We start from the raw sequence: 26,920 nt of genomic DNA on the forward strand, positions 1-26,920 counted from the left end.
TTATTTTACAGCTTTGTGATTTTAGTTTTAAGGTGTCAAATAATTTCTGGATCTCTCTCAGAAATTTGACCAAAACCAAACCAAATGAGTACAGCTCCAAAATAATATATTTTTTATTTGATTTATGTATTTATTAGTTTCAAAATTGAATACGTTCATTTTGGTTTTAATATTTAAAAGCTTGCTTGGTCACGTAGATGGCGTAATTAGGTGAAGACGAAAAAAGAATCGTGGATCCGTGTTTTTGAACTTCTGAAACCGTTTGAAAGAACCGATTCTCAGAAATGAGTTGGAGTTCACTAACGTTACTTCACCGAAAGAAAGCGAATCGGTGACGTAAACAACTGGGGGCGGGGTCTCGGGTGAGGAGCCATGGCTTCAATGAAAACTGAGGTAAGAGAGCAGAGCAACGAGAACGATTCTACGTTGTAATTTTGTTTATCTGTGTATTCGTTTTGGTCAGTTTGACTCAACGACTGATTGACTGACCGTGTGAGGCATACTGAGCTGGCGGATGAGGGTTTGAGCGGCTATACTGAGTAGGTTTCGTCACGGGTCTTTCAAAGAGCCCGCCTGACGGTCTGTTTCAGTGCGAAAACTCGGTGCTTTTGTGCCACTGAGTGTGTGAAGCTTTGTGAGGGAAATAATGGGGCGGCCTCCCCTTTTGCAGTGCGGCTGCTGTCGCCCGGAAACCTGAATACAGTTTCTCTGTGATCTTAGTACACGGCAAGGTGATTGTTGTTATGCTGGTTCCAGGGCACTATCCGGCTTCAGATGCTGCTGCTGTGTTGCTATTGTAAATACAGCGGCAGTGCATATTGTCATATTATTGTCCTTCATTCACAAACACTTCCCTTCGTAACTCAACTCAACCATACACCCAGCGGATTTCCCTTGTGTTTGGGAATATTTTATTAATCTCAGTAGTGTGTAGTGTATTACATGCAGGAAGCTATAGCTAAAAGTTGTTGGTACTAAAACACCTGTCAACATTAGTTTTGTGTGGCTAAAATGAAGTTACACTGGTTACAAGTAAAAGGATTTTAGATACTCGTTTGTTCTTTGGAGCTCTGTTATGTCCTTAATTAAAATTCTCAAGGGAATCAGTTTGGAATTTCTGTAATCATTCTGACAATCCTAAAGACCCTAACGTAATTTTTCTTCAACATATAAACATAAAATATGAAGAATTATTTCAGAATTATGAAAGGAATTCCCATAAAAATCTGTATTTCTGTATAACCTGTATTCATTTTTCACTTATGATTTTTTGACAGGGGCCTCCTTGTAAAGTCATGTTCATAGGAACGGGTATACAGTGATGGTTTTTTTTTTTTTTTTTTTTTTCCATGACTCAGATATTTAGTATATTGGATAAAATTGAATGCATTGCAGTTTTATTACTGACAGCCATGTCTGCAGGGTGTTTAGGTGCTCACTATGGAGTACTATAAGGAAATCATAGGTTATCCATAGGAGAGAACTTGCACTTGTTCACCGACAGGGGGTGCCTTGTGATTGGCTCTTTTCAACTGTTTCAAGTGTCTCTTGCGGTAGGCTATGAAGAATAAAGGACATGAAAGTGCAGGATAGTATATATATATATATATATATATATATATATATATATATATATATATATATATATTGTTTTTGCTGCAAATACATTAAGGACTACATTCAGTGATTGACTCAAGCTGATTTTGTTGTCTTGGAAAACTGATCTGTACTGATGTCTTTAGCTTATGAAGACAAGGAAGGTGGGCAATGGGCATGATGAAAAAAAGTCAATGGAAAAGAAAATGACTTGTTTGGCTAGGAAGAAACCTGATGAGAAGTGGTGGCAATCTTTAGACACCTAACAATCTGATTGTCAATTAAAGGGATTTCACCCAAAAGTAAAAGTACGGTCAGAAAGAATTAGTTTAGTCCTTAAAATGAAAGTCAGGACTTTGAAGTCATTGCAGTGTTTTGTAATTGTGTGATCAAAATGATTTCAAATTTACAAAGAAATTGTGGGAATCTGATTGGCTCAGCAAAACAGATAACAATATATTTCAATGTGATTAATTATATAAGTGATAGTTAACCTGCAAAATATGTACTTTGAATGTCTAAATAAAATTTTATAACATAATTTTGCATAAAAAATTTTTGGGTTCTTGATAAATACACAAATATTGGGCCCTATTTTAAAGATTTAAGCACATAGTCTAAAGTGTAAGGCGCAGGTTTACTTAGAATGTGTCCAAATCCACTTTTGCTAGTTAAAGGATGGGGAAAATGGTTGGCGTGTCTGGTGCATGGTCTAAAAGGGGTTTTCCTATTCTCATTAAAGAGTAATGGGTGTGTTTCTGGCATAACAAACAATAAACCAATCAGAGTCTCATCTCCCATTCCCTTTAAGACCCAGTTTCGCTTGTGCCATGGTGGATTTGCTAATTACACGGCGGAATTTGCAAGTGCAAAGACGGAATGCATCTCCAAACAGAAAACGATCTGCTCGTGCACGAGCAAATAAGTAGCCTAATTCTGATACATGTAATGAATATACATTATGATATGTAGGCATTTTTATATTTATGTAGCCTACACAATAATAATTCTAGCTACTACTCTCTGTTTATGTTTATTACGTTTCCACCAGTACCAGTCTGAAATAGTCTGAATATAAAAATGTATTATAGGTCTACTGTAGTGATTCTGGATAAGCCAAAAGAGAGAGAAGTAGCTACGACTACAATGCTCTTCCACAAGATGCACACAGGTCTGTTTATTAACTGCAAGAGTGCCAAAAGCTACAGACTACAGCTTTAAGTAAACATAAACAGTTGAGGAAGAAAATGAGTATCAATTCAACCAATGTGTGCTTTAGGTCTTAAAGTGACTGCAGCCTAATGTACTTGCTCTTGTCTATGTCATTAATGTTATTCAAACAAGAAATGACAGAGAAAATAATTAGCCATTCTTGATCAAATAACATTTGTAGCTTTAACAAAGAGTAATCTTTATTTGCTTTATACAGTACAGTACAGTTGATTTCTGTACCTGAATGCTATTGTTGCAGCAACCTGAAAATGGTATCTTTGTTGCATTGTTTTTATTTGCTTTATTGCTTGTAATTTGTTTATTTTATTTATTTTGTTTGTTACTGATTTTTCACCTAACTAGTTGGCCGTAGTGCCAAAATGTCAAAACACAGAAAATTAAGAATTTTATTTAGTTATTTTTAACTTTTATTATTATTATTATTATTAATTTAGTTATTTTAGTATGGCAAGGCTAGTAAAAATGTTGGCAATTGAAATGTATTTAAAATTTTCTGTGCTGATGTGCTCCCCCCGAAATCACCCAACTAAGTGGAAAGTGATTCATTCTTTTCAAATGAATCTATTCTGGTTATCAAATTATAATTCCTGTATTTTTCAATATCATAAAATTTTGTAAAAAAACAATATGCTTTGTTGAATCTACATAAATGCAATGAAAAAATCTGCTAAGAAAACTGGCTAGTGGGACACTGCATGGCGTTAGGCAACAATTTATTGCATCAAAATGCCAACTCGACTCTAGTTAGATCAGGCCATCCTTACAAATTAACAATCGCAGTAGGGCAGTTATCAGAGAAAGTTACAAAGAGAATGTATGTCTTGTTTGAATGGGACAGTTTGTCCATAAATTTTATCGGCCACTTCTTGAAAAGGTCAACATTCAGTCATGTCAAGATGTATAAAAGTTTTAGTGATGGATTGAGACTGAAGTTGAACTCTTTGGCCTGAATGGAAAGTGCTATGTTAGTATATTTGGTGCAAACTAGTAAGTTTGACTACCAGCACAGTTATCTTGTTTGTGGTTAGTAACCACCCATCTGGCAAACACTATCTGTGTGTCTTGTATTGTTTAGTGACTGATAAATCTCAAACAGACACTACAACAATAACAGTAACTCATTTAATTGATCGTGAGTCCGTTTGGAATGAGTAGGAGCTCACTGATCATTGCCACGGCCACAAGATCCCGCCCCACCAACTGCCAGTTGTGTTATCATACATCCTGTCTGAGTGTCAAGCTGGGTCATTAACTTAACAGGAAGTTAACTGGGGCTGTTAACTTTCAGGTTGAGACGTGGGCTTGCACACTAACCATCTTAATGTTTTGACTTTAAATAAACATAGAACTGGAAATCATGAAACAATTTTAAGTTGTGAAACAAATGTATCAAATTACGTGCTCTGCATCATTATCAAGATCTTTTTGATTAATAACCATATATTTAGTTAGTAGATGCTATAACTACATTGGCCCACAAAGAATAGTTTTTCATTGATGGCCAACATTATTTCTGTATTGTGGCAAATAATTTTTTAAAAAGACAAATAAGTAAAGTCAGGCTGGGACTTTAAATAATGTTCTGTGCTGTCAGTGTAGACAAAAGCAGAACAGTTATCTTGCTTTGCTCGAACTTTCGATCATTTCGTACCAGGGATGGAAATTAACTTTTTTGGCCTCCGGATTTCAAAATCTACCAGCCACTCAATGTTTTTCCCAGCCACTCTCTTGTTTTTAACCAACAATGTGTAACTGCGTGTGAAAATTAACACTACAAGATCTACAATACTTAAGCAGTCTATTTAATCTCAAGTCTCAATGAAATACTGACATTTTCTCTTTGTGCTCAAAAATGCTGCCTTTCTAGGCAGCTTACTAGGTTTTGAAACAGCTGACTCTTGCTTTAACTTTAACTTTTTTAATGCACAGAAACATTTTTGCGATATTCTGAACAGTTTTTGTACACATTAATAATGTAGTATTTAATTCCAAAGGAAAGGATTCACCATAAGTGTTTTTTTGTTTTGTTTTTGTTTTTTGTGGTTGAGGGAACGTGGGGGAAAGTCCCCTGTTCAACACTGTATCACTGAAAGAAATCTCGGCTCGACAAACGAATGCACGCCATTTTTAATACATCGTTTTTACACCTCTCATTACCCCAGAGCTGTCAAACATGTGTAGCGATACAATGTTGTTTCTGCAAACAAAAATGAACAGCGTAACAACTCTAGCCACAGAGCTAACTTCTGAAAAAGTACTTGAAGACTGGAAATTAAATGCATCCCCCGGACAGCAGTTATTAGACACTGATAATACTGTTGGATAGTTTGCTTATTATGCCATTAAAAACAATAAGATAAACCCAAACTGTATTTGTGTATTTATCTATTTATCTATAATCTGCGGTATATGAATACTCTCATCTACTACTCATCTCTCTAGTCACTCTCAATGCTCTCAAGGCGGGCTTATGTAAATTCTTTGGTAAATGATGCAATGCATTGTGGGGGAAAGGAGACCGCTGTAAAATAGTACCTACTTTTTCGTATTATATTCCATTTTGTGATACCCAACAACATAAAATACAATGGATAACAGTTTAAATGTTTATTACCAACAAGCAAATTGCACAAATTCGTAAAAAAATTAACCTTGCAACACGGCCTTTAACAAAACAAAGCACATTAAAAAAATCTATATTTAGTTGAAAACAGTGTTGTTTAAATGACCCCATAATACGGCTGAACAATCATTCGAAAATAAATCGAAACCGAATTTTTTTTTTCCCAAGTCGGTTAATTATTATTATTATTTTTAATCCTATTGTAATAATAAAAGCTTCATATTCATCCGGAAGAAGGAGGCGGGAACCGGCGCACAATCAAAATGAAACTTTAATAATCACAAATAAACACAAAACAGCGCATCAGCCCCTCACGGACGACTGATGCGCGCAAATAAAAAGCAAAACATAAATTAAAGCCCAGGCCTGGTCCTCTCTCGTCCTTCACTGTCGTCGCTCCAGTTTTATATCCTTCCATCTCCTACGTGGGACTCGAGACCGGCAGTGGGTCACAGGTGTCACTGATTTCCCAATCATTCCACCGGCCTCACTCCTCGTTCCCACGTCCCTCGGCCCCGCCCCACTCGTCACACCTATTAATACTTTTCCTACATACTACGGCGTGTTTGATGCTATATGACCATTGCTATAGCATTGCAGCACGTGAGTGGCATGTTAAATAATTGAAAATTTTACACACAGAGCCCCTCATCAATGTATGTTCTAAAACAGTGGAGCAATCAGAAGACCCCTTGGTTTGCATGGTAACTTTTGTATTTGATGGCAACATGACGGAGTTGGCATTCTGTGCTGCAACATTCCTGAGCGCTGCGTCTGCATCGCGGTTTTAAATGCAAAGACGTGTTCTGTGTATTAAGAAACTAAAGTAAATTCTTGCGCAAATAGTGTGACAAGACAAGATCCCTGAGATGGTGCCCTGTTCTTTCCCTTTATCAGCAGTTCTGTTTACATTCATTATTTAAAACATTTGTTTACAGGATATGCAAGTTATTGTTTTCCGCTTTCCACTTGACAATATTTAAAATGTATTTTGTTTGCAAGGGATGCTGGTTATTTTCTGCTTTGGACATGAAAATATTCTTTTCTTTTTTTTTACAATTTACAATAAAACTAAAATGTTAATTTTTCTTAAGACGTCTTCATTTCAAGCAGGCTTTTATTTTATTGTCTTAAATAATGAAACAAATAACAATAAATGGTTAGTTTTTATTGTTTTAAAATTGCCAAGATAAGAAATACACTTGAAAAAAACAATTCCCACCTTTAATTGAGTACAGTTCAAACCTTTAATGATCTATGAGGGCAAAAAATATGTAATCGTAATTTAGGTAAGTGTTCAATTAAACAAGGTTTTGATTTTAGATCAAATCGTCCAGCCCTACCCCCTAATGTTCACAGAATCATATCACTCAGTCTACAGCACTAACATTTTTTTTTTTTACATTTTGTCAAATTCCATGACATTCCCTACTCTAGCTTTATTTTTGTCGGTCATGATGTAGCTTATCCACGTTGTGTGCAAGAAATAGACACTGCACAGTCAAAATGTGTTGTCAGAGGAGCTCTTTTTTTGGTTATTGATTTCCGGCCTTTAAAAAAAGATAAATTATTTATTTATTTGTTGTTTTATGGTTTGCTTCTAGTTAAGACTTCATGTTTTTTTTTGTAGATCTTCTCAAACCACTTACCGTGGTCTAAACCTGAGTTCCCCTGCTAAAAAAACATATTTAGTCTGACTATTTATTAGTGGTTTTCATATTCAGTTGAGTTCATTATTAACCATTTCAAATTGATCTCTAATTTAAAAGTCCTGTTGACATTAAAATTTCAAAGCAGATGGATAAAAATGATAGATACGTAAAAAATAAATAAAATAGAAATTAAGACCCAAATATTCACATTGTTTCCTTTGTACATTTTTTAAAAATTGTTTCGGTTTGGCTCAAGGATGTTTTGCTTAAATCCAAACCACATTGGCCTTTTGTTTTATTATATTGCAGGAAACAAAGTTTGATGCTTAATAATTCATGTTTATTAAGTGTGTAAATGCACAGGTTTGACACTTCAAAAACCAATGACACATTGATAAATATGCACATTCAAAAATGTGCTGTTAATGTATTGCTTCTCATTCTAGTCAGAATCCTTCGAAATATCACAAGGGTATTAGATTGAGCTACAGGAACAGTGTTAAACACAACAAAGAGCCTATTAATTGTAGCTGGAGCCCGTTCCATGAAATGGCTGCAGTGTTGTTTTTTTTCTGCTCTTCCTTCTTCGTGAAGAACAGTAGAGCTCCATCTGAGCATGCTCAGTGTGGCACATGTCAGAGCTTTTTACAGCGAGCTGATCATGTGACCTCTGCTCAGGGACGGTGCATGTGTGGGAAGATAGCTAGTCGTTTGGAGAGTGTAAATTTGTTTTCCCCTCCCCCATGAATGAAGACCACTGCTTAAGACAGGTACAGCCATATTGCTGGAGGGTTTGACCTCTGATGAAGCAGGATTATTTCTATCTCCATTTTTGCTTTTGTGGTCAAAGGAATAAGTGTTTCCAGATAGCTGCTCCCAACTGGTTTGCTGTAGGTTTTTGAAAGAAATGGACTGGGTACTCCAAAAATCCACCGTTTTGATGCTTGGAAATTAGTTTTTGTTCTTTTGGATTTCATTTCATTTCACTCATTGGATTTATCCGTCTTCTTTCTGAAGAACTGATTAAGCTCACGCTCCAGGATCTGAAGAGTGGGCCTGCTTCAAGTTGGACAGGAACTTGCAGCAATCTCAGATTTGTGAGACATTGTCCTGTGCACATCCCAAATCTGAACTCCGAATGTTTTCCTTGGAAGGATTTTTTTTTGGGGGTGTAGCTGTACCCCAGAACCATATTTAATTAGCCTACCATGCCTCTTCAACAGCTTTGACATATTTGAAAGTCTTCTTAATCTACTTAAAGGATAGATTTACTTCATCACTCATTCAAGTCCATCAATTTAGAAAAACCTGCAGCCTCTCAAATGCAAAACTTAGACAAGAACGTAATTGGCATTTTTAGATGGTTTACTCCAACGTTTTTGCATTTGTCTTCAATGGCAGAGAAGAAGAACTTGCAAATTGGATCAACTTGAGCAGCCAAGCAAATCGAGACGATTATGCAGGCAATCCTTGATGCTTTTCCTGATACCCGAGTGCTGACATCGGCCGCCTATAATCAGCAGTGCAAAACATAGACTGCTGCTACTCTGGCTAGCAATGAGCTTGGTTTCGCTGGCTGGTCCTGTTGTAGATTCCTTTGAGGTGAATATCCCTCAAGCTTGTTTGCATGCCTGGAGCCGTCTGGAATTATATTCTCAAAACCCAACTCTGCATCTGTGTGTTTGTTTCATAGTGATATTTCTTTTGTGATGGGGTTGATAGAAATCTGTAGGTTCTGGAGAAATGCAAAGAAACGAGTCGTGAATAGCCATACTATCGCTCTCTTTTCTTTTTGTTTGTAACTCTCCCTCCTTCCCTCTCATTGTTCTCCACCACTGTGCTGTAGAAATACAGGAAAGCATAGAAGATATTTTCCCAGCCGGAAGATATGAAACTACATTGTCGCTCTTAGTATGATAATCATGGCTTCTGGGAAAGAGGTTTCTCTGACTCTCTGTGTCAGTGGTATGAGGTGACTATAAAATGGCTGAGTGAAACTCCTGGTATGCAGGGTTCAGTTGAAGTCCTGTTCTGTGTTGGTGTCAGTAGTACCATTTGTTGGCAGAATGAAAATCAAGCAACGTTTCTGCCCCTGCTAAGGTTGCAAGATGGGGCCTTGACGTGTTGAGAAATGATTCTTGCAAAATCAAAAGGAATTTCATACTCCGCATCAATTTCATTGCTACGAAAGTTTAGCTGTCGTGCAGAGCATTCATAGTCCTCTTATAATCATAAACCTATATTGCATCTGTTTTGGAGAAATGAATTAGGACTGTAAAAGAATTTAGAGCAATGGAACAGTTATGTATACCCACAGATTTTGTTAACAATATCAGTATGATTAGTATGAGAGCACTAGATTACTTTCTGAGTGCAATCTACAAGCTACAGAGCTGTATTATATAAACTGATTAGGCCTCCTGCTTTGTACTGCTCTGAAAAATATGGAGATATAGGCTTGATTTGTGTCATGAAGATGAAAAGCTGTGGAGATCTGTTGTTGTTTTTTTAGAATTACTACATGGTTCCTGGCAGTTTTGGAGGAAATACATTTACTCTCATATACACACTACCACTCAAAAGTTGAGCTCATATTTTTTTTAATTAAATAATACTTTTTATTTCATTTTCATTTAAATTATAAATTGACCAAAAGTGACAGACAATTGTTGGCGCCAATAGCCTTGTGGGCAGTGTGCCAACATACAGTGGTGTTGCGCTTACGGGTGTGCTGAGTTCGAATCCCAACTCAAGGAACTTTCCCGATCCTGCCCCCGTCTCTCTCCCACTTCCTGTCAATGCTAAAGCCATCCTATCATCATAAAAAAAACTAAAAAATCTAAATAAAAAAAGTGACATTTGGATCGTTTCAAAAAATGAAAGATAATGAAACGACAATAATGCTGTTCTTTTGTACCGTTTATCCAAGAATCCTAAAAGAAATTGTATCATGATTTCGACAAAAATTTTGCACTTATTTGCAATTAGTATTGCAATTAATGGGCTAGGTGCACAAGATGGCGCCAGTGAGCTTCAGCGACAGGAGTGTGTGCAAACTTATTTCCGGTCCTGCGACGCTCGCATTTACTATAAGAGAAACTTACATACGAAACTTGGCTAGATGGATATAATTAATGTTTTTCAAATTAAACAGCGAAAAGCGGTATATCAAAGACACGAGGAAACATCCTCCCTACATTTTTGCGTACCTCTGTGTGGAAATTAATCAATATACAACGCGGAGATTGCTTCTTCTGTTGATTAAGCGGATCAACGTCAGCTTCAGGTCAATCAATCCACAGGGATTTATTTTTTATCAAACACAAATCACTCAAATTTGCAATACTTTACATTTTCGGAGAGCTGATTTTGTTCTGACTGTTATCTATAAGATCATAAGGTTTCTGACTTTCAAACGAGATAGATATTTCTGATAAAGTATGTATGTTTTATTAACTTTATTTGAACAGTTTATAACGGTGTACAATTTAACGTAATGCTATTATGGTAGGTTTGCATTAATTAAAAGATCACTGTTTGCATTCATGTGTGTTTTTATCAATGTTTTGTTAAATATCTTCAGCATAAATAATTTTGTCTATAAGCAGCGCATGTGTTTTGTTACGAATTCTTCTGATAAAACAAATATTAAAATTAGTCATGTGTTGTATTATTTTACAGCCCGTTTATTTTTTTCATTTCAAAATGTTTGATGCAAAGTTGACTATGTCAAATAATAAAATATGTTGTGTAAATGATGATGAAAAACATGAAAAACAACTAATGTATGTGCACAATTGAGAAATGTGAAGATAAATCACAGCCCATCTCTTAAGGTGAACATTTCATTAAACAAAAAAATAATAATCATTGTAATACAAAAATTTTCGAGAAATAAGTAATTTTTACATTTACATAATTGGTAAGGTAGAAATAAATTATGTGTCTGTGTGTACACACCATGAGTAAAATTTTCATTTCGTGAACAGTATAGGAACATTAGTGTATTTAATTCATTCACCGGACCCAAACATACACTGTTTCAAATGCATTGGCTCAGTTAACATTTATAGAATAGTAATAATAGCAGTGTAAATCTTATTTGCATTTGAAGTGATTATTATAAATCCTGTAAACATATATAGAAGGTAATATTTGGATCTCTCCGGTTCTCTGCACTGGCGTTTAGCACAACCGGAAATATCTACGCACACACTCGCAAGACCGGAAATCCAAGATGGCGGAGATATGCAACTAGCCCATTGTGTTTAACATTTAATAATAATCAGAAATGTTTCTTGAGCAGCAAGTCATCATGTGACTCTAAGGACAGGGGTAATGATGCTGAAAATACAGCTTTTCATAACAGGAATAAGTTGCATTTTAAAATAAAGTGTAATGAATTTTTTTTACATTTTGATCAAATAAATGCAGACTTGCAAAAGTCCAAGTCCAAGACCGCAAACTTTTTAACGGTAGTGTATACCACTTAAAGGTGCTGTATGTAAGTCTTTGACTCTACTAACGCATAAAAATACCATAACATGCCAAGTCAACATATTTGTTTATCTGAAAAACAATGCTACAGTCAGTTATTCTCCTTTGGAAATGTGCGTTCAGGGCCGGAATGTCGGTCTCTGTTTTTGTTTTTGAAACCCGCCCGCTGCCAGTTTACCCAACTGTATTTCAGCACCCTGGGTTGCTAGTTGTCGGAAAACACAGTGAATTTCATTTCATTCATTGTCAAGTGCGTTGGTTCCTGTTGATGTCGTCAATCTGGCAACCTGCCTGTGCGTCAAGTCTGAGGAGGAGGGGCCAGGTGAAAAAAACCCTCTCTAGTATTTTGAATTTGGACTGCAATACCTAGTTCAATCAATCATACATACAGCACCTTTAAACAAGGACTTTTCGTGGAAAGAATTGAAGAGCTTCTCACCTTTAATTTTTTATTTATTTATAAAAATAGCCAAAAGCCTTAGCTGTGAATCAAGATTTTTTTACTTGATATCACTTTTTAGGCATTTTTATTGTACAGTGTTTGATTAGACAAAAAAAAAGGTGTAGGGGTGGATGAGTTATTAATTGTTGGTTTGTTTTCCTTGAAATTAATGTATTAATCGTAAATACACATATTTACTAAAAATCCCAGAGCAAAAAGCTCATAACATGATCTTAAAGCCATTTTTGATTTATTATTTCATTGGATATTTAAATTACTTTTTCATTGGAAAGAATGAAATTAAATGACAACAGTTTAAATAGATTTGTCTTAAGCTAGTCTGTTTCCTCTTGGTTACTAAATATTCGGTTGAAATATACCCCGATTGTACTGTTGAAATTGTATCTGTGAAATACGCTCTTTTGAAGGAGTCAGTTTACCTTCATGGCCTCCAGTACAAGACCCTTGTTTAATATACGTAATTTAAATACAGAGAAGCTGATTTAATAAAGACTACATCCAATCTTCAATGTTTTTCATTAGCCTAAGCTAGCCTTTACATGACCACCAACCAATATATAAATCATGTTGAATTCTGCATCTGATAAATATACAAATGTACCAAGCAGCTTGTTTTCAGTAATGTTTTAGCCTCTGGTTTCTCTGGGCCTTGTGTCTCTTTTGACATCTGTGCCCTACTAAGAGACTTCGAAGAGAATAAGACCTCTTGAGAGACGACAGCAGATTAAAGATAACAGATAAATTGCTTCTGGTTCCTGTGGTAGACAGCAGAGCGGCATGTTTCATAGCTTCACCATACCTTTCCTGCTCCTTTCCAGCAATGAAATGGCTGCCTGAATTTGTTGTTGCCCTGCTCTCAATAGAAAAAAATTGAAATTTGTACTGACTGAGCATGCTCAGGGTGAGCTTTAGCTAGCTCAGCCGATAGAGGGAGCTTCTAGGTCACATGATCAACAAGCCGGTTGAATGCTTGCATGCGGGAGGAGAAAAGAAAAGCAAAGCAGTCAGCTCGAAGCTCTTTCTCCCTCAACGGAGGCCATCGTTGTGAAAGCAGGTATGAAACCAATGGAGGAACACCTTCAGTGATTAAGTGCTTGGGTTCTTCATCATGCTGGTTCTTAATGTTCATCATTTGAGGCTCGTCATCTTGATTCCTTGTGTTTTGTCATTACTCATCTCACCATGGTGTTCAGAGGAGAGGAAGGCTTTGAGAAATGAGTGAAATATGGCACCCAGTCTCCCTCTTAAGCTTTCAGCCAGTGCTGTAGTCAACGGCCCTTTCAGCTGAAACAAGAGCATGCAGTGTCAAAATCCGCTTGAGCTTGAAGCCTTCAACAGTGGCTTTCCTTCCTTCACAGAGGTCTGAGTCAACGTTTGAAGTCTTGAAAAAAAATCCTGGGGATTAATAGCATCTGTGGTCAGATGGTTGCTGCTTCTGCTGGAACAAGTCTTTAGAAAAATGTAAAGCAAAGGAAGAGGAGGGATTTCTGAATGCTGGGAAGCAAGCAAGTGGTGGTTCATTTTTATCATCTGTTTTGACATCCTGGACCTTTCTTTAGTTTGTATTTTACTCGTTCTGCCTGTTTTGACATCTTCGTTGATCTGGATCCTGAGAGTTTTAGATGCCTTTAGAGAGTGGAGACCTAGCAAGCATCCCAAAACGTTCTGCGCACTGTTCTACATTTTTCGATTCTGATTTATCTGTGTACATCGTTATTTTATGTTTTTATTTTTTTATTTTCGTGCCATCTTTAATCAAAAATTGCCATCATAATGATATCTGTTCTCCAGTGATATATCGCAGTGATTCAATTATGTGAACAATCCAAACAATCCCAAATGGGCCAAATCAAGTACTGTCCTACATTTTTCTGTTTCACTTGGATATACATCACAGAAAAACGATCACAGCTTCTGCCTTAATGCTGACTTTAAATAGCATTGGAAACCAATGGACATTATACAAGTATAAACACTTTAGTTGGCTATGTTTTCAGATTTCACACACATTTTTAATTAAACTAGTGCCATACAGTTTAAAAAAAATATATGGTTACTTTGCAATTTAAATCTGAATTTGTCTGAAAAAAAAATATGTTTTGATTTCTGGCAGTCAGATCAAATATCGATGTTGAAAACGGTAAGTCAATTGTAGAGGCATTGCATTGAGGGAGACAGTATGTCTTATTGTGTGCTCTGTCGTATTTCTTCTTTTTCCCACATGTTGTTAGTAATTTCTCAGTAGGCATATAATATACTGCAGAAATGGTAAGAGTGGTGTGGTTGGTAATATGCTATTTCCAAACATAGACATATTGTTGAGGAAGAAAAATTTTGCAGGCCCAGGCCTGTTGTGTGATCCTTGGCTGCCAGTGTGATGAGACTAGACCACAGTAAATCTGAAATCATGCTTTTTGGATGTTTCCTGAGAGAGCTGTTTGAAACCGTCCAGTTGCAGAGAGGCTTTAATGAGAAACGGGTTCTGTGACGACAAGACTGATGACACAGTTTAGTGGTTAGTCTTTGCTGCAAGAGCTAAAGAATGAGGCCTGTTGGTTTTTTTCCCCTGATCTTTTTATTTCCCCGCATTTTTATTCTCCAAATGTGAACTGACCAAACATAGTGGGACAAGGTTTTTTGGCTTCGTTTTTTAATGTATGGTGTAATCATTTTGTTTTGTCAAATGGTTTCAGCCCTTGTTTAGTGTATTTACTGCTTTTGAATGGATTGGTCACATTGCCCTCTGCCTTGGCTTGCATTTAGGTGTCTTCATTGATTGCCATTCATGCATGAGTCACAGCCGCAGCTGACACACCGTACGGTTCCTTCAGCTCTGACGTTTGGTTGCACAAATAATTGGACGTTAAACTGAAATGAAGGTGTGAATCATTTTTAGCACTCTCATATTTCATACGTCCTCATTAAGACATTGCGCTCATGGCTTGCGGTGTGTGTTGAAACTATTAGGAAGGTGAGGTCAACGAAATCCTGATGGGGTTTTGTCTGCACTTTGATCTCGGCCGCAAAATGGCATGATACAAACCCCAGTCACCGTTTACTTCAGAATCCACAGCTCAGATTTATAAAGTCAAGTCTTAAAAATCCCCACTGGGTGGCTGATTAATTCTTAGCAGATACCTGAGAAGCTGATTGTATGCATATGGAATGGAAAAACCTGTTTGTTTTAGGAGAGTTGAAAAGTAATCCTGCATTTGCACTTTCCATAGACACCAAAATAGGTAATTAGAGGAAAAACTATATCCCATCCAGCTTTAATAAAATGGTAAGATGGTTTAGTCTTCTCTATTGTAACAGATATTTATTTATGAGTAAAATTACATCATGGAGTAATATCCAGAGAATGGCTAAGATTTTTATTTTATTTTACGAACACCAGTATAGTCTTATGTGGATGTATAATATTACGCAGCATAAAATTGAGTTATTTGAAATAGATTCAGTTCTCAATCATATATTATATCTCAGTTTTTTTTTTAAGTAAACTTTAAATGTGTTGGTCTGCTCTCCCCAGTCAAGCCAAATCCCAATCCACCACCCCATATTCCGTGGAAAACATTCCCTGTCTGGCTTGTCGTATCAGTAAACACTGTGGTTACAACATGGTGGAACGGAGCAGAAGGCCCTTCCCTCCTCTCTCCTCTACTGAGCATGTTCCCTCTTTGGCCTATAGGGGGAGATCCAGGGAAACAACTGGATAATCGCAGTCAAATGCTTTTCTCTCAATGAGAGGAATGTGGGAGTTGATATCCGGGATTCATTTCAGCTGGTTTCCTTGGAAAATGTCTTGGCGATGAAAAGATCACTGGAGGCAGTGCTCAAGGTGACATGGCATGAAAGAGCTTGACATGATTTTGGGAGGTTCTTCTGTGTATGGAAAATGATTGGAAATGCTGATTTATTGGTTCTTGATAATTTCTGGTATTGCTGTGCCAAGTTGTTCTTCCTTTTGAAACGGTGAATTGTAGTACTGAAAACAGCCATGCATGCTAGGTATGCAAGTAGATTGGGATATACTAGCTGTGGTTATTGGGTCAGAGCATCTGTGACCTTGTGCAACATGGTGATGGTGCCAGATTGTTGAAATCAGCTACAGATTTGACTTTGTTCATATTCTTGCATCCTAGGCTTCTGAACTGCCAAAGTCTAGACTGGTTTTTTAGTTTTCGAAGCAGTAGGGAACTTTGTGTTCCCGTAAGTTCCCTTTTAATATTTAAAGCTAGTGCACACTTTGTGTTTGTGTTTGTGGCTGAATGAATTTCTTCCAGTTGTCCAATAAAACAAAGTGTTGTGTCATGAAATGACAGAGGGAGATTGAGTGAGGGTTCATATTAATCACTCTATTCTGATAGCAGTTCTCCATAAGAGAACTTTTATCATACAAACTTTCTAACAGTTAAGGAATAGCAGTCTAATTAAATATGGAAGCTAAGAACAAAAGAAGACAAAATGGGATACTCTAGTCAACCTAGCTAATTGACTAGTCTGTTATTAGTTTAGTTTCCATTGAGGGCTACTAGACAACACTGTGTCAGTCCATGTATTATGGACTCTTATATACTTTTGTTGGATATTTGAAACCATTTATCTTTGTAAGCTAACGTGAGACATTTATTTTCCAGAGACCCTTTTTCTCGTGTGCTAAGAATGTCTCTTCAGCTGTTCTCTCTTTGCTTAAGGAATGTTTTTCTAAAATAAGGAAAATAATTCTCTGAACAAATTTAAGAAATTTAAAAAGTGATCCAAACCAGGGGTACTTAATCCGTTTCTATGGGACACCTGAAAGATTTTGCTGTATTAAACCTATTAAACAGGGATTATGACTTCAGATAGACATGTTAGGACTGTTAACTGGTTTTAAAAATATGATAAAATATTCTGATTAATGCTTGTTACTTATTAAACAAAGCAATTCAATTTAGTAGTAAAGCATTCATAGACTGTCATATATATAGACTTCAGTAGCAGATTTCTTTACTCTTCTTCTCATTAACGTTTCTACTAATGAGAGTGCGTTTTGTTTGTATAAATTGAGCTTTGGTGCTAACTGCATGCCATTATACAAAGAGTGCAAATTACTTGTTAATCTGGGTTTCATTCATGAATACATTTGTGAAAGGAGGGGTACTTGAGCCTTATTGATGGGGCAGTTGAGGCACATAAGACAAAATGGTTGGGAAACACAGCTCTAGATCAAGGATTTGCTTAGAAGTTGTTGCACTCAAATAAAATACCTTTTTGCAGTAACCAAGATATGAGTAGATCAGAGGTGCAGCTGAATGCTGGGAAAACAATGATCCCACCATAGCAGTCCTCAGAGTTACCCTCAATCTAATGGACTGATTTGATAAGGTGTGATGGGGTCTTTGTAGTGTCAGTGGGGCAGATCTTGCCTGGTTTGGACAAGGAATAGGGGGACTCTTATTATGAAGTGGCTCCCCTTGTGGCGAGAGAGAGGAACAGAAAGCCACACGACCTCCTTTGTTGCAAGAGCAGCTCCAACGAACGAGCGGCAGACATTTTCTGGCTGTGGAACGGAAGGCAGTCAGTGGGTCTGCCAATCAGATGAGGTCTGGGGATCGGGGCTGGGGTGGGGGAGGGGACAGACAGTGAGAGAAAGCTTGGATTTGCTTGTAATTACTGCACCCTGTGACCTACCTCTTCCTTTCTGAGCCTCGCTGCAGAGATTCACTCCAGTAGTTGGAGGCTTGTATGTGAGTGAGACTGGATGCACCACTTCAGTTGCATGGCTCGAGGACGTCTGAATTGCTTCCAGACAAAAAAGAAAAATCAACAAGTCTATCTCATCACCTCATGCCTTGCTGTTTCTTCCCTATCAGGGGTTGATTTTAAACATGTTTCTTCAATGACAAGCGAATTGAGTGAAGCTGGAATCCTTGATGCAGGTGATCACCTGACGTTGATGCAGGTTTCTCCATGCTACTTGGGATGTGGTAGTAAGATGAGTAGTAGCTCAAAGGATTACGCATGTTCTCAGGTGCTTTCCTAGGCCAAAGTGAGCTTGATCTGCTCTGTCCGACTGTATGGGAGTCCTGTAGATGCACACTGTCTTTAGGAACGAGACCTCTGGACTTCAGGCACTCTTTCTAGAGTTGTGCTTTTTTGTTGTTGATTTTGTTAGAACTCAAGGATGTGGCATATTTGATGGAACCAGCATAAGGATGTTGGCACATTTTTTGTATATTTTGTTGTATCCATCAAGGGCAGTTTTTTGGACTCTCAATGCACCTTTTCCGTGAAGTTTCAAATTTGTCTTTGTTTTTGCAGGGAGATTTGAATCTACTTGCTGAAACATGGATTTGTTGCCAGTGGGTTGTTTTTTATTGCATTACAGTAGCAGGAGAGATGTTCCACATGGGCGTTGGGTCAGGCTGTCTACTTCCAGTGGACCAATAGCCAAGAACGAAAGTAACCAATTCTAACAGAACATAAAAAATGAGAGAGAGAGAGGGACAAGGGTGCATTAGGAGGCAAGTCCATGCTCGGCCTCATTGTCCAGTGTGTTTGCTTTTCCTGTTCATTTTCTCATGTTGTTGGTGTTGTTGCAAATGCTATGATATTATTAGGCCTAGTCATTTTGATTATTGAATGGAGATTTTAGGTGTAATTAACCTGTAGAAAGGCTTTTGCTGAAACCAGTTATTGGGAGATATTGAATCTCTTGAAAATATTAACTTGACTCAGGAGTGATTGACAGCTCAAAGCCTAGCCAATCAAAGACCTTGTTATTCAGATGTTGTTTAGACTGAACCTTTGGGATAAGCCTCTCACGTTCCCAAAGGGTGTCTAAATGTTTTTCTTTTTTCTTTCTCGCCATTGCTTGTGTTTTGTTGCCGGTAGCCATAAATGCTGTTGTTTTAGAAACACTGGGTCCTTTAATTTAGATCCAAACTTTAATTTGATCCGCTTTCATTCTCATTACCTCTTTAATTGTTTTAGACCGGTTATTCCTGCCACCAGCCTGGCTTGGATATTGTAAAGTTTGATCAATTGGCTTTATGCATTCTCCCCTCTCCTTAAAAGAAAAAATATTGCTAACTGCATTGATACACCATAGTTTGCACTTACACATTTTACACAGTATTACATATGTTATGGAAATCCAGTAATTCAACTGTGTGCTTGTTTTCAGCTCTCCAGTTTGGCCAATGGGAATTCGGGCAAGAGGGAAACCATGAAGTCCGAGGGGACAAAAGAGTCTCGCAGTGATCCAGAAGAGGGTAAATACTGAATTTATTTTGATACATGAGCATTTATGATATAATGTTTATGGCAACATTTTGGTTGTTTATGGACTCATTTCACTCTTGATAGCCATGTCTTAACACATATTGACTTGTTCTTTAGTGTTTAGTGAGTTAACTTTTTTTTTTTTCTAATTCTATTTTTTTTTTTTTTTGGTGCAAAATTTGAAATATTATACCTAGACCAGATGTCCAACATAAACAAGGATGATTGGGAAAACTATTATATTATTTTTTTTTCTCCAGAAGTATTGATTTATTATTTAAGTGTTTAATAAAACACATTAGCTTTAAAAATACTGGCCTTCTGGTCTCTGGCACTGGTAACTTCCATTGTAAGTGTCTTACTTTTATGTTTTATGTTGTGCCAAGTTACTTTGAACCTGAAACAATCTCGTAACTTTTTCTGTTATTTTTCTTATAGGAGGAGATGAAGATCACTCGAATGGGGAAGTCAACCCTCTCAAAGAGGCCAATGAGCTGAATGGGACCTATGAAAACACGGACACAAAGAGAACTGAACAGAGCCTTTCTGCAGGGTCACCAGCCCGATCCTCAACCACGGAGAACGGACTGTCTGAGACTGAGCCGCCCCATGGCTCTACAGTGGGCAGTAATGGATATATTCTAAGCAAACAACAGGAAGACACAGTGTCAGCCCCACATAGGACTAACTGGTCCCCTGTATGGGGTTCCACATTGGGGCATGGGACTAAAAGCTCGCCAACTTCAGCTTCTACATTGCGACCCCCTGACCAGTGTTCTTCAAACAGTGCTGCAAGCCCAGGACCGAGTCCAATAGAGAGACAAGCGGATACAGAGACTAAAAATGGCATAGTATCAAATACACCTCCTCCAACGATACATCGCGCACGCAAAACTATGTCAAGGCCGGCCTCAAACCAGACACTAAAGGTAATGAGGATCTACCGCAGTGAAACCCTCTTCTACATCAGCTGCACTAGTCATGACAGCAGTGCATTCAACACTGAACATCCCACAATGCCGTGTTTTGGTCTTTTTTTAGATCTGCTCATGACTCATGGTCATGGATACATATAATCGCATTTCTGTTCCTCCTTCAGCTTTTGAATAGGGAAAATAAGGAGCCAGTCGTGGTGAAAGATGACAGTCTGGGCAAACCAGAGACAGTGCAGCCTCAGTCATCTCCAATCCAGAATCAGCTACCTCAAAGCCAAACTGACGCCACATCTGTACTGAACACCACACCAGCCAAGCCACAAACAGGTTATACACTGTATTACCTTTCTTTGCATCCAATAAAACTGATTGCTCTAAAGCTGTTTTGATGGGGCTTTACATTATATTTACATATATTGATCTATATATCTATCTATCTATCTATCTATCTATCTATATATATATATATATATATATATATATATATATATATATATATATATATATATATATATATATATATATATATATATATATATATATTCTGATAAAACAAAATAATGTTATTAAAAATATATATATTTATCTATACTGATTGATTTATACTAGTTGTTGGATACTTTATTGTGCTGATTTCAACAAATTATTTATAAATCACTAAATGTTATAATTTAATATTAATGAATTTAATCTTTAGCAAGTCAATGTGTTTTTCATTCTGTTTGTATTAGTGTTATGAAATTATTACATTTTAAAACTAAGTATGCAGTGATGGCCAAGATTATTAGAACACTTACTAAGCATATTTAAGAGGTTTTTGTTGAATTGGCCATTACAATACCCATAAACAAACTACCTGCGACAGAAGGCTTCTGCTGGAACATTGAAAATGATGGACTGGCCCCCTCAAAGAGGCTTTACTCCACTCTTTGGCTCTCAGGAAATATATTGACACTATGCCAGAGAGATGTGCTGCTGTAATTGCAGCAAAATGTGGACAAACCAAATATTAAAGTTAAAAGTGGATAAAAACAGTATGACTCACTTAATCTTATATCTGTGCTCAGAGCATCCATCTGAATGCTTCATGAACATTATGAAATTAAATCATGTTTTTGAGGCAATAAAAACTCTCAACATTTTTTTTTTTCAGATCTGTCAGGTGTTCTAATAATTTTGGCACCACTATATATATGTATTTGGGGCACTGCCATATTATATTTATATATATATATGGAAAAATGGAAATTTCTGGTAAAATTGTAATTACCGTAGCTTACACATTGTGTTTGTTGAAGAACTGTTGATGGCCAAATTTGCAGCAACATGTTCATCAATTATATTAACATTGTCAAACATGGTTCAAGTTCAAATTGAAATGCAGATAATTTTTTAACTGTTTGACAGTTTTTCATAAAAATGATCATATTGCTTTTACAAAGAAACGAGTGCTTGAAAACAGGCTTGTATACCAGAATTCTCCCTTTATGCATTGACAGTTGAACCCAGACCTGTCTCTCCCTCAGTAGCAGCCATGTCAAGGAAGAAGAAAAGAAAGATGGGAACTTATAGTCTCGTGCCCAAGAAGAAAAATAAAGTCTTAAAACAACGCACAGTTCTGGAGATGTTTCAGCGTATGTCCCAGTCTCCACCCAACCCTCAGGTGAGAGATCGGACCTCCAGATTTGAACCTAAAGAGTGAAAACCCGCCTTTTATATTGTGTTGTGAAAATAATCTTTGAGGAGTCTTTACCCCATAAGGAACCTTATCTAAATATTTTTGGATTGGTAATTGGTTAACCTTTTCTGTACTTTGTAAGCCAAGGCATGTGGACGTAGACATCTAATGCCACCCTTTTTATTCCTTGGTTTCACAGTTGGCGAAGGAATCAGTTCATGTAAATGGCGAAAATGAGTCTGATGAAGAAGAGTCAGAGGAAGGAGAAGACACGGACGAGGATCAGGAGCTGGTCAGAGAGGGTGGAGCCAAAGCCTCTCTGGAGGGACCCAAGTTAGCTTCAGTTTCTCAGGTGGGAATTGAGCTATTTTCAGCCAATGGAAAATGGTCTCATCCATTACTTTCTTCCATCTTGTCAGTTATTTCCTTGATAATTTTTTTTTTTTTGGCCAAACGGCTTGTTCACTGAATCTGTGAACAAGTAAAGTAACGCCTACAACACATTACATTCCCCTGTTTATTTGTTAATTTTTCATTCAAAAGCCTCTTGAAGAAGAACATGAGTCTGAGGAGTCACCGGAGGGCGAAGGTGAAGAGGAAGGGGATGAATCAGACTTGGTGAGTCCCCAAGCATTCTCTAATACCGAGTATCAATAAATACAGTATAATCAAGGGACATCTAGATAAAATGCTTGGAGACTAGTGAGTTTCACAGATTTGATTTGAGGTTTCTGAGATAATGCTTTGTTTCAGTCTGTGGACTGTAAGTTACTTCTGTTTCTCCTCAGAGTTCAGAGTCCAGTTTGAAAAAGAAATGCAAAAAGAAAGTCAAGGGGGACCACGCCTGGCTCCGACCATCAAGGAAACGCAAGAGGAAATCGAAAGCGAAAACTCTTTCAGGTACGGTAAATGTTAAAATCCATGCTTTCCTCAAATATCTGCTGAATCCCAATGACTTGGCTGTTAATGATTTTCATTTACAAATCTCTTTATGTCTGTTCAATCATAACCCCAGGAATGGAGTCCCAGTCTCAATCTGAGAGCCAGGGATCTCTATCAGCCCCTTCTGACAACAGGACAGAGTATAAAGAAGTCCCACTCGACTCCCTCAACCTAGCGGCACAGGAAGCCTTACTGTCATCTAAGAGTACAGGTGAAATTCAATCCTTTGGCCATATTGGTTAGATAATAATAATAATAATAATAATAATAATAATAATTATTATTATTATTATAAGAATATTTTGCTATTTAACTTGGGAAAGCATTGAATGATGCAATGGTTTGCTTTTTGACTATGAGGAAATGCAAAGGGAAGTCTTGTTTCTTGTTAAATGCTATATATAATTGTTGTCTTTTCAAGCTGCAATTTAAGTTCTTTAAACCAAGAGTTTTTGCTAGTTGAAATTGGCTACTTTATCTGCTTACAAATCAAATTTGTGGCAGACTGTTCCATTTGATTGGTTTCGAGCTCAGCATCTTGAAAGACGCATTTGTGTAAAGTTCAGAGCTGGATTACTGCAGGGCCTTTGTGGTGGCCTCCATCTTGGATAAAATGAGTCATCGAGACTCAGCTGATATTGTGCCCCCTGGTGGTCATGTGTCTATCGAAGAGAAATCCTGAAGCAGTTTGTGCTATCTGTGCAATGTTTGTCATCCATGTACATCTCATTATGAAGTAACATCGATTTCCCGCCATTGGTTTCCAAAATGATGGTCTTTCAGCTCTTTCTTGATTATTAGAGTCTTACAGATGGTGTTTCTCAGCTGTTTCAGGGTCAGTGAAGAGCACAGACGCCGACATGGTGCAGGAACTGCCCCTTTGCAGCTGTCGAATGGAGATGCCCAAGAGCCGAGAGATTCTGACGCTTGCGGACAGGAAGTGTATGGCGACTGAGAGCATTGACGGTCAGGTGAGATGGTTACCATTGTGAATATCTAGAACAATCATGGTGACAGTGATAGCATTTTCAGGAACACTTTACCTTGCTATGTACCATGGTTACTCAACTCTGGCCAATCTCGAGGTCCTCACTTTCTGATCACGCTAACCTGCCTCTCTGGTAATCCTGAAGATTTTTATTACTTTGTTCAAGTGTGTTTGATTGTGGCTTGAGCTAAACTCTTCAGAAAACTGGACCTTGAGGGCCAGAGTTAAGAACGCCTACTATATACCATCTGAATATAGGTCCTAATTTTTGGAATGAAATGAGGTGAATAATTCGATTCAGTACAGAAGTTCCTAGGATTCATCTTACCGCTGAATACTTGGCATCTTCTTTTTCTGTAATGTCTTGGTTGATGCTACGATACACTTTTTTTTTAACTCTTTTTAAAAGTCGAGGTTCTGAACTCTATTCTAATTGGTTCCCTGTTGTTCTGGGGGTAGCTGAGCCGTTGTCAGAGTGCAGTGCTGAAGCACGAGATGATGAGGCCTTCAAACTCTGTCCAACTGCTGGTTCTGTGTGAGGACCATCGCACTGGCATGGTCAAACATCAGTGCTGCCCAGGCTGTGGCTTCTTTTGCAGAGCCGTGAGTCTTTGGCTTTAACCATGCGAATATTTTTAGGTCTTTGATTGGGTTTAAGCATGACGAGCCAATGGCCAAGAAATTCTTGACTGAGTGCATGTGTCTGAAAAGCTTCAGAGTTTTTACTTCAGCCACGTTGGAGCAAAACACTCAAAGGTACTTCATGTGGCCCTCGTGTAGGGTGTCTTCATGGAGTGTCAGCCAGAGGTGAACATCTCCCACCGGTTTCATCGAGCCTGTGCCTCGGTGCTCAACGGTCAGAGCTTTTGTCCACACTGCGGGGAGGAGGTCAGCAAGGCGAAAGAGGTCACCATTGCCAAGGCTGATACAACGTCTACCGTCCCTCTCATCCATGGCCCCTGCACGCCCAGCACCTCAGAGGGCAAAGCGGACACCACCACTGGAGGGTATGTGCAAGCTGTTTCATTTATGTATCTAGGTAGGACATTCTGTATATACGCTTTTACGATTTTTTGTTGTTTTTTTCTCCAACTTTTGTATTTCAATTGTTTTGTTGGTCATTAAAGGTCCACTCGGCTCTCTGTTCTTGGAGAGGGCAAAGCAGATAGCACCTTATCCAGACCTACACAGTCACAGGACACATCTGTGTCCCCTTTGGGCTCGAAAACTGGGCCTGTTGGAGCTGGATTTGGAACCGTACTTCAACCGGGACCAACTAAAGAAACTCTAGAAAGTGTCCTGCTGGCTCTAGATGCAGAGAAGTAAGAAAACCAATTATGGCCTTTGATTTAGCAATATTATTCATACTAACATGGGGTTCAATCATTATGAATACTTTGTGAACATTATCATCTCTTCATTTCTTCTCCAAGACCCAAAAAGCTTCGATTTCACCCAAAACAGCTGTATATTTCTGCTAAACAAGGAGAGCTGCAGAAGGTCCTACTGATGCTGGGTAAGAGAGAGGGATAACATTGTTGTATTATTCATGGTTGTCTGCTCTGTGCTGGAAACTTCTCATTTCTTTCTCATTCTCAGTGGATGGGATAGACCCTAACTTTCAAATGGAGAGCCAAAACAAACGCACACCACTCCATGTAGCAGCTGAAGCGGGTCATCAGGAAGTCTGCCATATGCTGGTGCAGGTGAGGGCAAATGCTAGTGAACTAGTATTAACTTCACCACTTTTATCAAAACTTATCACCCTGTATTAATTTTTCTTCTTTAAAGCACAACAGATAAGTCTGTCATAGTTCTCAGATCTCATTTGCATATACAATTGTTACTTATTAAGATGTGTCATGCCTAGTTTAACTTCAGTGATTTTGTTGTCATTAAAATCAATGATCTCATTCCTCAGGCTGGCGCAAACCTTGACATGTGTGATGAGGACCAGCGGACGCCCCTGATGGAGGCCTGTGAGAACGATAATCTTGACACAGTGCGCTATCTTCTGAGGGCTGGAGCCATAGTCTCTAACAAGGTCAGCTGCCACGAGCAAGAGGGTTGATACAACACTCAATAATCAATTGTTTTTAGATGAACATTCGCTCTGTTTGAGGACTGATCACATCCTTTGTTTTTTTAGGATGTTGAGGGTTCAACATGTCTCCATCTTGCTGCTAAGACTGGGCATTTCAGCATTGTACAACATTTGCTGTCTACAGGAATTGTAGATATTAACTGCCAGGTTTCCACCTTCTGTGTTTTTGGGGATTTCCATTATTTGAGTCGTTAGACTCTGCCAAACATAGTTCAGGAATTTCACAAAACAACCTCATCAATAGTCCTCCATTCCACTGATAACTACTGATAACTACTCCTACTGATTCTTGTAATGAGTTTCATAAATCTTACAAGGAATGTTAATGATGCACTTCCAATTTTTTAATTTGTGTAGGTTTTTAATTTTTTTTATTTACAGTAATATAATACCTTATTGCATTTTTCTTTGGCTTTTAATAACTACAACAAAATAACTTTTCACTTTTTTTATTTAAAAGTTTTTGTCAGTTTTATCTACAATTGTTGTTATTATTATTATTATTATTATTTAATGATTCAAGGTATATACCTGTAGTTCTCAACGCAAGGGCCTGAAAATGTCAAAAATTAACCAGGTTGCATATGTTTTTTTTTAAATGGTTTCTAGACCTGCGAAAGCCATGCAAATTAATAAAATCTTAAAACACCATCAGCATTTTTCCAAACTGCACTATTATAATATTTAATTGCATATAAATTGTGAGTAAATGGTATTAATGGTGCTTTCAGTATTGTTGTGGACAATAGGAGCCATTGGAGTCAAAAAGATTGACATGTAGTTGTATTTCTTGTTCCAGGATGATGGAGGTTGGACAGCCATGATTTGGGCCACGGAGTACAAACATGTGGACCAAGTAAAACTCTTGCTCTCAAAAGGGGCTGATATCAACATACGAGACAAGGTCTGCGTGCTGTGTTTTGTACTCTGGAAACTGCAG

The 26,920-nt window shown here is 37.7% G+C and overlaps 1 protein-coding gene across 12 annotated transcripts in view; it reads left to right on the plus strand.

Annotated features, from left to right (window-relative positions):
* The first annotated feature begins 325 nt into the window (after positions 1 to 325).
* Positions 326 to 26,920, plus strand: part of LOC127985727 (histone-lysine N-methyltransferase EHMT1) — a 33,967-nt gene continuing 7,372 nt past the window's right edge. Inside the window, exons 1-18 of one of the 12 annotated variants that reach the window (XM_052587803.1) lie at positions 326 to 393; positions 19,236 to 19,323; positions 19,772 to 20,262; positions 20,433 to 20,595; positions 21,768 to 21,931; positions 22,146 to 22,298; positions 22,490 to 22,564; positions 22,735 to 22,846; positions 22,962 to 23,099; positions 23,714 to 23,859; positions 24,336 to 24,479; positions 24,657 to 24,883; positions 25,004 to 25,198; positions 25,310 to 25,392; positions 25,476 to 25,582; positions 25,798 to 25,920; positions 26,026 to 26,127; positions 26,780 to 26,884. In XM_052587803.1, the coding sequence (XP_052443763.1) occupies positions 373 to 393; positions 19,236 to 19,323; positions 19,772 to 20,262; positions 20,433 to 20,595; positions 21,768 to 21,931; positions 22,146 to 22,298; positions 22,490 to 22,564; positions 22,735 to 22,846; positions 22,962 to 23,099; positions 23,714 to 23,859; positions 24,336 to 24,479; positions 24,657 to 24,883; positions 25,004 to 25,198; positions 25,310 to 25,392; positions 25,476 to 25,582; positions 25,798 to 25,920; positions 26,026 to 26,127; positions 26,780 to 26,884 (2,637 nt within the window). In that variant the 5' untranslated portion in view covers positions 326 to 372. The other 11 variants (XM_052587807.1, XM_052587802.1, XM_052587800.1 and 8 more) reach the window with 11 other exon arrangements.

Source organism: Carassius gibelio, chromosome B21, assembly GCF_023724105.1.
Source record: "Carassius gibelio isolate Cgi1373 ecotype wild population from Czech Republic chromosome B21, carGib1.2-hapl.c, whole genome shotgun sequence".
Taxonomy (NCBI): Eukaryota; Metazoa; Chordata; class Actinopteri; order Cypriniformes; family Cyprinidae; genus Carassius; species Carassius gibelio.